Source organism: Orcinus orca, chromosome 14 (genome assembly GCF_937001465.1).
Source record: "Orcinus orca chromosome 14, mOrcOrc1.1, whole genome shotgun sequence".
Classification (NCBI taxonomy): domain Eukaryota; kingdom Metazoa; phylum Chordata; class Mammalia; order Artiodactyla; family Delphinidae; genus Orcinus; species Orcinus orca.
This window is the reverse complement of record NC_064572.1, coordinates 59,490,145-59,501,859: the sequence shown is the minus strand read 5'-3', so window position 1 is coordinate 59,501,859 and position 11,715 is coordinate 59,490,145. Positions and strand designations below refer to the sequence as shown.

Genomic DNA, 11,715 nt, shown 5'->3' with positions numbered 1-11,715 from the left:
TCAAGAGTGATATTTAGGTTCCTTTCTTAAATTGAAAACCTTAAGGCCAAGCTGCTGTCTTTCACGTTGTCTCCGTTTCTCCGTTTAGATCGAAAGACACGACAGTTGTGCATACGACTACCTGGAAATCCGCGACGGCCCTGCGGAAGAGAGCGCCCTGATTGGCCACTTCTGTGGCTATGAGAAGCCAGAGGATGTAAAGTCCAGCTCCAACAGAATGTGGATGAAGTTTGTGTCTGATGGCTCTATCAATAAAGCAGGCTTTGCAGCCAATTTTTTCAAGGGTATGAATTAGCAGTTGTTTCCATTTTAGTCACAGGATGAAGTATTGCCCTCCTGGCCTAAGAATCACAAAACCCATAGGGAACCTTAGCACCAAACAAGGCTTCCTGCAGTGAGGAGGCAGCCAGCGTTTCAGAGCTGTGCGTAGATTCCCCAGCGGAGTTCACGACTGACTCGGGAACAGGCTCAGCCTTGGCTTCTTTCTTTGTGGCAGAAGGTTGTGCTGCTGCACTTGGAAATTAGGTTTATAAGTTTCCAAGGTCAACTTCATGAACCTTAGTGAAACTGAGCATTGATAACAATACATATTTGTGTAGTCACTATCATTAATTGAGCACCTACTGTGTGCCAGGAACGGTGCAAGGTACTTGACTTACACTATGTCATTTAATTCCCAAAATAAACCTCTGAGTTGGGTTTAGATCATGCTTGATCAGGGTTGAGAAGGGCTGCTCGGGGTCACTCAGTTAAGTGGCAGATCAAGAATCTAAACACAGTCTGACTCCTAAGCTCAAACTCTTTCTAGAACATTGCCTTGCATGCCTTGATGTGGGCCAGAGAGGCAGCCCAGGTCTGCGGCTCCAGAAGCATCAGCTCCCAGTCTACAAGCCTACCCTCAAGTGGGCAGAGCTGGGCAGGGGCCGGGGGAGACTGAGAAAGTGTGGCGCTCACAGGAAACAAACCTCGGTGCCACCTTAGGGACTGACTGCTCTGTAAGGTCTTGATAAAGTCAGATGCAGAATGGCATGGGAAGACCAGCATTCCTGGCCCCAGCAGAGTGAGCTTCCTAAGACTCTTTTTTTTTTTTAACATCTTTATTGGAGTATAATTGCTTTACAATGGTGTGTTAGTTTCTGCTTTATTACAAAGTGAATCAGTTATACATATACACATGTTCCCATATGTCTTCCCTCTTGCATCTCCCTCCCTCCCACCCTCCCTATCCCACCCCTCTAGGTGGTCACAAAGCACTGAGCTGATCTCCCTGTGCTATGCGGCTGCTTCCCACTAGCTATCTGTTTTACGTTTGGTAGTGTATATATGTCAATGCCACTCTCTCACTTTGTCACAGCTTACCCTTCCCCCTCCCCATATCCTCAAGTCCATTCTCTAGTAGGTCTGCGTCTTTATTCCCGTCTTACCCCTAGGTTCTTCATGACCTTTTTTTTCCCCTTAGATTCCATATATGTGTTAGCATATGGTATTTGTTTTTCTCTTTCTGACTTACTTCACTCTGTATGACAGACTCTAGGTCCATCCTTAGACTCTTTTGAATAGATAGGTTTTCCTTCTCTGCTCTCAGAGCCCTGGAATTCCTCAGACCACATGCTAAGATGAAATATCGGCTATTCCCCAATGCATTGTGACTGGGCGCCCACCATCACACCAGCAGCCACTGAATGGAGATATCCAATCTGCAACTGGTGGTCCCCAATCAGTGACCCCTTCCTCCCTCCTCTCCCAGGGCTCCTGGCTGTGCTAACCCAGAATTCCTGGTCCCTTCCTTACTCTGTCTCCCCATCTGCCCCCTCTTTATCCCCTTCTCCCAGGTTTTAGGTGAGCAGATGGTGTCAGAAGAACCCACTTCAAGCTGTGTGACCCCGAGCAAGCATCCCTTTGTCCTTACTGAAGCCCCTGCTTTCCTCTCTGTAAAACAGGGAGAAGGAAATCTGCCCATTTTACCCAGCTGTGAAGCCCCAATGAAATGATGGCTGTGGAGACACTTCATAAGCTGAAAAGTACCACACAAGTGTGTGGGATTTTTTTTTTTTTTTTTTTCTGCTTTGAGCCATCTGGGGACAGCAAACCCAAACAGAAACAGAGCAGAATCCTAATGCTCTGAATAATTGGAGACAAAGTTTAATTCTTTCCCAAGCAAAAACAAACAAAAAACCAAAAACCCAAGCCACATCAAGTGTATTTCAAATGCAGTTCGCCTAGTGGTTGTGGTGGGAAGAAGGACGTGGGAGTCTTAGTAGAGATGCCTTAGTAGAAGTAGAGATGCACAGCCCTCGCCTCACCCTAGCCCAGACTGCACCTGCTGGGTGTCTCTCAGCCTGGGGAGACCCCCGTCTGACTTAGCGGCCGTGCTGGTTGGGTCGCCTACAGCAAGTTATAAAACCTCTCTGAGCCCCTATCTCTCTACCTGTAGAAACAATACTACCAGGTTATCGCAGAGTTATTGTCAGAAGAAAATGAAATAGCATTAAGTGAACACACATAGTGTCATGTTTAGTCCCATTAATTTTTTTTGCTAAGGAAGGAATCTCTGAAGTTATTTTTCTCTCTGGAAAAAATGATGTGACAACTTCTTGCAGTTGCCGTGTGTCACTTTCTTATCGCTGCTGTAACAAATGACCACAAATGTGGTGGCTTAAAACAATACAAACTTACCATCTTACAGTTCTCGAGGTCAGATTCCCTTGCCTTTTCCAGCTTGTAGGGGAGGCGCCTGCGCTCCCTGGCTGGTGGTGCTCTTTGGTCTTCAAGCAGCAAGGGCAGCTGGGACCTTCTCGGGCTGCATCCCAGACCTCTGCCTCCATCATCACGTTTCCTTTTCTGACCCTGACTCTCCTCCTCCCGCTTTCAGTTGTAAGGACCCTTATGGTTACAGTGGGCCCACCCAGACGATCCAGGATAATCTTCCATTTCAAGAACCTGAAATCACATCTAATCACATCTGCAAAGTCCTTTTGGCCACGTAAGGGTAAGGTAACATCCCCAGGTTCCAGGACTATGATGTGGACGACTTTGGGAGACCTCATTTTACTTACCACGTCACAAATAATCGTGAGGTTTTATTCTAATTCTGTTTATCCTAATTCTCCTGTCCTTCTCCTTCCCTGACTTCCACCCCCAGGTCCGTAAATTAGGTGTTGGGGCTTCTTTCCAGTAAGACAACTGGTAACCAGTTGGCACTGGCCCACCCACATCTCATTCCTGGTTCTGCTGACGATCAGCATTGCAATCTTTGAGAGGACCAGCTAAAACTGGAGGTTAGGGTTTCCAGATTGAACAAATTTTTAAAAACCGTTTGCCCAGTTAAATTCAAAGTTCAGATAAAGAATGATCTTTTAGTATATGTGCGTCCCAAATATTGCATACTGTACTAAGAAATAATTGCTCATCTGAAATTCAACTTTAATGGATCCTTCTGCTTTTTTTGTGGCAACCCTACTGGAGATTCCAGTCAGTGCAGTGGAGAGGGGTGTTTCTATCTGTGATGCTAAACCAGTTTGTAAGGGACTGAGTCTAGAACCTTGGCCTGCTCTGAGCAGCCATGATAACTAGCTCCGTTTTAGTGGTTAGAAAATGCCATCTTCTCCCTCTTCTACCTTTAACATTTATTCAGCAGTCACCAAACTGTCTCAGGGGCTGTGGGACAGAGGAGAACATGGTGACAAAGGAGACCTGTGAGCCAGTGGGCAGTGATAGTGAAGTGTTGACATCGGAGGAGGGTCTCACTCAGCATGGGGGTGGGGTCAGCACCCAGCCTAGATATTCAAGGACATGTCAGTTGGCAAACAGCTTTTTAGTTGCCTGTAAAGGTGTTAATTGAAGCCCATCTACACTAACTTAGTGCACAGGCCCAGCTTGACATCTTTTTTATGTTAAGAAGGACTGTAGAGGGCTTCCCTGGTGGCGCAGTGGTTGAGAGTCCGCCTGCCGATGCAGGGGACGCGGGTTCGTGTCCCGGTCCGGGAGGATCCCACATGCCGCGGAGCGGCTGGGCCCGTGAGCCATGGCTGCTGAGCCTGCGCGTCCGGAGCCTGTGCTCTGCAATGGGAGAGGCCACAACAGTGAGAGGCCCGTGTACCGCCAAAAAAAAAACCAAAAAAACAAAGAAGGACTGTAGAGAGCCACATTTAGAAGAGAAGAACTATACAGCATTGACCTTGACCCTGAATCTTAAAAGAGGAGTCAGGTCTGGTGGAAGCCTCTTTGGGACCTATTAAAGGAGAAAGAAAAGACATCTATCGAGTATGCCAGAGGCTGTACCGGCTACCTCACTTTGTCTTCAGGACAGCCCCCTGCTTGGCATCATTACCCCCATTTTAAAATTGAGGAAACTGAAGTTCTAACGTGGCCGAGCTAGAAGTAGGCCCTGCATGTGTAGGACTTCACAGCTCATTCTCTCTCCTCTGCAGAGACCTGAAAGCCACAGGAAAGTTAAGTGAAGGGATTTGAATTTTTGATTTGATGCTGACATCCGTCACCCTTCTGCCATGGGAGCATAGGGAGAAGGGCCCTGGATCCAGCCTCTGCAGTTCGGGGTCCAGCCCTGCCCACACACTGCTTACCAGCTTGCTGCTCTCAGGGTCAGTTTTCCTTTCCGAGACTTGATCCTACCTGCTTTGTCCTCCTCCGTATTCACAGTGCCAGACCCACAGGGGGCTCCATAAATACTTACAGGGCAGTGAATGAATGGATAAGGCTCAGATTCTCATTTGTGGACTGGGCTTCTTGCTCCCTGCTCTGCCTACCTTTCAGGTTCCCACGCGGATGAATGAGGCCAGAGACCACAGTGCAGAGCAGCGCCGTCCAACAGAAATAGGAGGCAAGTCACAAATGCAAGCCATGAATGTAACTTTCAACTTTCCAGCAGCCACCTTACAAAAAAAAAGCAGAGAAAGAAAGAGGCAAAATTAGGTTTAATACTATATTTAATCCAATATATCAAAAATACTATCATTTTAATATGTAACCAATATACACAATATTAATGAGAGATTTTATGGCTTTTTTTTTTTCCACACTAAGTCTTGGAAATCCAGTGTGTTTTACGCTCACAGCACATCTGAATTTAGAATAGCTGCATTTCAAGTGTTCAGTAGTCACATGGGATGTAGCACAGGTTAGCCCAGGTCTAGAACCCTGACACAGCCAGCTCTTTGTCAGCCTTTTTCCAGCAAGGCTGTCAGTAGGATGTCCTGTGAGCACACAGGGGCCAGTGCGTGTGTCAGGACTTCTCCAGTGAAAGAAAGTGGAAGAGTAACTACAAAGGCCACGCAGAAGAGCTGGACCAGCCAAGAAGCTCTTGCCTTGGTGCCAGTTGGCAGGAGTCTCTGCCCAGGGCCCAGCTGGCACGTGGCTCTGTCCAGGGTGCCAGTTGGCCTCTGCATCCCTCTCCTGGTGCCAGATGGAAGTCCCTCTCAGGGCCTGCTGGCCGGGCAGCAGGCAAGGCACCTCACATCTCTGCTTACCTGGGGAGATGGCAAGTGCATTTTCGGGTTGGCAGGGCCATTTTGGCGCCACACTCCCCACATAAATGGGAGGGTTTCCCACCTTGATCCCCGTGCTCCACAGTCCCAGTACTGATGGCCCACCATGGGATCTGTGACGTGGGGGACTGGCTCCCTTCAAGGTACTTCAAAAGCTTAGGGATGTGCCTTGCCTTCCCTTTCCTTAACTCTCTCTGAAACAATGTTTGGGATCCTACCTGAGTCATCTCATTCTCTAACCTCAGAATGGTTCCTTCTTTCACTGGTACTACTTGGGGAAGGCCAAAAAAAGCCAGAGTCAGCAAAGCTGGGCCCTGATTCAGCTTCTTCTCCCACCCCCACGCTCTCCCAGATTTTTCTGGGTTGCTTGGCCTTGGCCACAGTAGCCCAGAGCAAGCATGAGCCTGTGGGCTTGAAGCAGCTGATACTTCATTCTAGTGTGGAGGTGATTCAGAGGACACCCAGACTCCTCCTGAGAGCAGGGCCCCTGGTTCACTTCCATACACCCGAGCTGGAGCAGGGGTGGAAATGGCCAAACATCCCACTGCTTTTTCTGGAGAGAGCTCAGGTGTAAACTATACCTTTTACCCATCTTCCTGGGCCAAACACCCTACCCTTCTAGTCTTTGGAGGAAATATACTCCCTTTGCTTTAGGTGCAAATCCAATCCACCAGCCTCTCTCCCTCCACATGGCTAAGATGGTGCCAGGAGACTTATCAGTGGTCCTCCTTTTCTTGCCTATGACAATCGTGTGTCCTGCCCATTGCATCTTCTGGCATCAGTCTCCTCTCCCCCAACCACCCAGCTCGGCCCTTTGTTTAACTTGCTCTATGTTGATGGGCTCTTTCCATGGTTCCTTTCCGCCCTCCCGCCAGTTTCTTGACTCTGCTGTGCTGCCTTCCTGCCCATCTAGTCTTCCTTCATTGGCCCATCCTTGATGCTTTTTCCTTCTTTCTGTTCCTGCCTTGTCTCTCTCTCCCCTCCCCAGGCCTACTCTACTCTTCCCTGATTCAGGGATGCCAGGTAACTGTATCCTTTTCACTACTCCCATCATTGTGTCTCTCCATCCACTGGAATTTCAAAAGCAACCCTGCTCTTTCCTAGAGCAATAGCTAATGTGTACTGAGTGTCTATATGCTGGGTACTTCACAGGCATCATTTTCAATCACCACAACCCTAACAGCAGATATTATTCTCGTCTTAAAAGTGGAGGAAGGCTCAGAAAGGTCAAATCATCCAGTTTACTGAAGGAAGATCCCCTGGTGAATCCAACCCAGGTCTGTCTGGCTCACTCGAAAGACTGGACTTTTTCTATTCCTCATTGTTATTGATTCTCCTCCTTTTATACTTTTTAGCAAATGTCAGAGAAAGTACTTTGCCTACTGTAAAGTAGTAAATAATTGCAGGATTGTTACTACTTTAGCAAACTTAATACTTATACTTGTCTGAAGCTAAGGACAACTTCAACCCCTTGTCTAGAGCATGTCTCCAGACATGTCTCCAAGTCTCTCCTACTGACCAACTTATTTAAGCTTTTGTTGAGCCCAAGAACACATCACTCTTAGAGTCACCTAAGTTTACTCCTCACTATATGAAATGATGGGATATTTACAAACTGTCCTGCACCCAGTGACGAGCCACCAGGTTGATGAGTATTTTGTGCCTCATGGATCAGGGAGATTGGAAGGAAATGTGTTTGAGTTGGAGTTTATTTGAGTTGGAAAAAGGAGATATGGTGGTTGAAAGGTTTGCATTTTCTGCTGGACCATTGGGTTGGAAGTTGCAAGGAGTCAGAGTTTTTAACAATTCAAATTTCAAAGGACAAGAAATACCTTTAAAAACGGTAAGATTCCTATCTCTAGGTGTTTTCCAGCAGGGTCTGAAAAGCCACCTACCAGAAATGTTACTAAATGGATCCTTGCTGAGGTGGCAGGACTGGGGATCTTTTCAAGTCTTTACCAACTTGAAAATGTCCTCATTTATTTTATGTGTAATGCGAGGTGTCCCGAGATTTCGTGAATTCTGTCCTTGCTCTGTTCTTACCTTCCCTGGCGTTAGGAACCAACACTTCCACCCGCTCTCCAACCCTTTCTTCCTCCTAGGCTGGGCTTCTGCTGTTGTTTGAAGATGTCTCTGTGTCTAGTTGTCCTTTCATTAGACTCTGCAGCTGTTAGGCTACCACCTGCATGCTCTTTAGGGATAAATGTACCACAACTTGGCAACAGAAAACAATGATTTTTTTCCTTTTACTTCTGATACTCTTCTTGGAGATGCCCAATGGACTGGGTTTTTCTTTTCTTTAGTGGCCCGTGGGCTGACACGTCCGGGGAGATTCTCCAATGAGTCCCACGTTCTGCCTCTGGACGGCGTCTTGCTTGCTGTTATTTAATTGCCCCAGACACATCATTGGACACTTGTCGGTGCTGAATCCCATGTAACTCCCCCGCTAACTGAGTCTCTCTGTGGCCTCTTCCTGTAGTTTCTCCTGGAGGCATCGGTTCACCTAAGAGCCAGCGTTTTCTGTAACCTTGAAGATCACCTCTTCAGATTAGTGATAAAAATGCTAAATCACAGCTTCTGGTTCTGTCCCTGGAGAATACTTATACATCTTCATCTAGGAATGTGTCCCTTTGTCCTTACCCTTTGCTTAATGTCCTGAGACGTTCCGCATTTATGGGGGACCCCCAATTTTACGGCATTGAAATTGATCGTCTTTGGTATGAAAGCTTTGAGATTTTCTAAGATCACAGATACTGCTGACTGAACCCTGCAAAGAATGAAGTTATACCAGGCCCGGTCTCCTCTCAAAGGAGCCCTGCTTCTGGCTAACAAGTTAGTCTTGTGTGTTGTCAAGATCCCACTCGCAGCTGTGGCTGCTGCTGGTTTCTGAGACGTGGACGGGGGACTCCTTGGAGGGTGGTCACCAGGAGTCGCTCTTTTTCTTAGAGGGAATCCCAGGATGTGGAAAGCGACGGGGAACAGACCTGGCAGCTTTGTGATGACTTAACCGTGGTCACCTTCCTCCCCAACAGAGGTGGATGAGTGTTCCTGGCCGGATCACGGCGGGTGTGAGCAGCGCTGTGTGAACACTCTGGGCAGCTACAAGTGTGTGTGTGATCCTGGCTATGAGCTGGCCTCTGACAAGAAGGCGTGTGAAGGTTGGTGTTGGATCTGCCAAGCTGGAGTGAGAGGGGATGGGGGACAAGTCTTAGGAGAAGGGGGGCAGGTGAAGATGGGGCAGCTGGTTGGCTGTGAAGTAACAATGGACAGCTGTGGGGATGACCCACCTCCTTCCTGGAGGGAAAAACAACTCGATGAAGCCACAAACGTGAGATGACTTTATCGGACTCCACCCCAGCAACTGTGCAGGTGGAACCATGGTTCATTTTCTTCTGTGACTGTGTGAAATTCATATGATTATTAAGGCAGCGAATAAAAGCGAAGAATAAGTATGAGCACTTTGGTGTGACTCAACGAATAGTGCATTTCATTCATTCCATTCCTACCTGGCTGGTGGTGTTTTCTTTGCCCACCTGAATGACTGCTTGTTCATGGAAGCCAGGGACATTGCATAGCTTGGTGCAAACATTTCTAAATCTTGAAATTCTGGGCAGCTACAAGTGTGTGTGTGGTCCTTGGTCCAAGTCATGTGAAGTCCCCAGCTATGCCACTGAGTGAGAGGTAAGCACAAACGCATCGTCTTTTTTAAGAAAGCTGTAAAGACTTGTCCTCCACTCCATCCCTCCAAATCCTCAGTTGAAACAGACTAGAAGAAAGGAGGCTGAATTGATCAGTTCAGATGGTCTATTTGTTGTTGTTGTTATTGTTGTTGTTATTAAAGAACAGCAGGGCTTGTTGCTGCTTGGGGGAAATTGCAGTCACTTGGAAGTAAAACCAGATGAATCTTGCTTTTTCTCCCCCCCTCATGCAGGGGCCTGTGGCGGTTTCATTACCAAGCTGAATGGAACCATCACCAGTCCTGGGTGGCCAAAGGAGTATCCTACAAACAAAAACTGTGTCTGGCAAGTGGTGGTCCCCGCTCAGTACCGGATCTCCCTTCAGTTTGAAGTGTTTGAACTGGAAGGCAGTGATGTACGTTTCTGCACTCCAATTGACTGGGGATCGTGTTGGGATGTGGCTCAGGGCTGAAAACTGGCGAGGGGCTCAGCAGGCGGGGAGGTGGCCTCCTAGGGTCGCGGGGTTGCAGCTGGGCGGAATCTGGGGGGTGTTTGGTGAGGCAGTTTCAGCGGCACACCCTCTGCAGATGGAGGGCTTTGGCCCTCTCATCACTGATAAATCCGAGGAGAATCAGGACAAGAGAGGAGGAGGCGGGTCTTGGGGGCGGGGGGTGCGAGGTGGTCAGGACAGGTACATCCCCTGGGGTAGGAATCTGGGGCTTGGCGTCCAGCTGGGAGGAATGGAGGCGGTGAGATGCAGCTGGCGACCAGGGTGGCATAAACACCCCATTCCCTCCCTTGGGCGGTGGTCACGGGATGATCAAGGCAGCCAGCCGAGGCCCAGGCAGAACCCTACAGCTGGACAGCTAGTCAGGAGTGCCCCCTGTCTGCACCTTGGGCTGGAGGGATCCCAGTAAGAGTCGAGAGGACCCTCCCACTGGGCCTGACAGAGCTCAACTGCCCACCTGGCAGGGTGCAGCTCTCAGGAAGGCAGCCCTGCCATGCCCCAGGGTCTGCGGCGGGACTTGAGGGAACCGGGCGGCTCCCCATGGCTCCCCCTTGCAGGTGTGTAAGTACGACTTCGTGGAGGTGCGCAGCGGCCTGTCCCCTGACGCCGGGCTGCACGGCAAGTTCTGTGGCTCTGAGACGCCCGAAGTCATCACCTCGCAGAGTAACAACATGCGCGTGGAGTTCAAGTCCGACAACACGGTCTCCAAACGCGGCTTCAGGGCCCACTTCTTCTCAGGTGTGCAGGTTTGGGGGCAAGACCACAGGCTGAGGGCAACACGGCTTTGCGGGCTCCCAGCCTCGGGGCACCCGCCCGCCCCTCTCTGCCCACTGCCCCGGCCCTCACAGTGTCTCTGCCTCGGTCCTGGTTTTATAGCGTGGTGGCTATGTTATTGCAGGGCTACCAAAACAAGTGACCACAAACCAGGTGGCTCAAAACAACAAAAACTGTTGTCTTTCACAGCTCTGGAGGCCAGAGGTCTGGAACCGAGGTGTGGGCAGGGCTGTACTCTCCCAGAGGGCTTGGGGAGGAGCCTTCCTTGCCTCTTTCTAGCCCGTGGTTCCAGCACTGAAGTGTTGGGTGGTCTTCATCTCTTTGTTTTTTACGGGCTCTTTAAGGATTCTTAGTTGTCCTCATAGAATCAGAGGGCAAAACTAAAGCACCAAGTGTTCAGTGACACATTACCCGCAGTGGGCGGAGGGTACAGAGAGGAGGGAGATGTCCCTGACCCTTGAAGTTATCCTGGTGGGAGGGCCGGGGATGGAGGTTGGTCCTCGGTTAACAGGGAAGGAAGCTGGCTTAGGAGAGGGCTGCATACTGTGCCGGCTTGAGCTACAAGATCCATAATGACAACAACAGCTAACATCTGAGTCCATCCATAATAATAAATAAAAACTAACACTGACTCAGGGCTGGACGCTGTTCTAAGTGCTTTCCCTGTACTAATTCGTTTCCTCCTCTCAACAATCCTGTGAGGTAAGGACACCATAAGTGACTCCACTTTACAGGTAAGGCAACTGAGGTACAGAAGGCAAGGGCTCCCCAAGGTCACAACAGCTGGAAGTGGAGGAGCAAGGCTGGCACTGGGCCGCCTGGCCCGAGGCTCGCACGCTTACCTGCTCCACAGGCAGGAGGAGGTGTGGGGCCGTGGAGTAACAGCCCAGGCCTCTGGTCACACAGACTGCTTGCTCACTGAGTAACCTTGGGCACGTTAACGTTCTCAGCCTCAGTTTTCCTACCTGTAAAATGGAGGCATAGGCACCTCCCTCCTAAGGTTGTGTGCGAATTAACTTAGATAATACAGAGGGTATAATAGAGTGATTAGTGTCCATCACAGGGTAAATACTCAGTGCACGGTGGTTATTTTTATTATTGTTAATATTATTATTAATACTAGGCTATCCTTTAAGGAGCTCCTTGGTTTGGGTGGGGAGCAGGAGGGGAGAACCTATATATACATTAAAGTGCTTTAGGAGCATGGGGAATTCAACATGTACCAGGGCCAGGTAGTAGCCAAGGAATGCTG

The 11,715-nt window shown here is 49.1% G+C and overlaps 1 protein-coding gene across 1 annotated transcript in view; it reads left to right on the top strand.

Moving 5' to 3' along the window:
- The window catches only part of TLL2 (tolloid like 2), a 130,331-nt gene that overhangs the window by 107,925 nt on the left and 10,691 nt on the right, over positions 1-11,715 (top strand). Inside the window, exons 13-16 of the mRNA XM_004268391.3 lie at positions 89-284; positions 8,537-8,662; positions 9,436-9,596; positions 10,247-10,427. Of these exons, the coding sequence (XP_004268439.1) occupies positions 89-284; positions 8,537-8,662; positions 9,436-9,596; positions 10,247-10,427 (664 nt within the window). The remainder of the gene's footprint in view (positions 1-88; positions 285-8,536; positions 8,663-9,435; positions 9,597-10,246; positions 10,428-11,715) is intronic.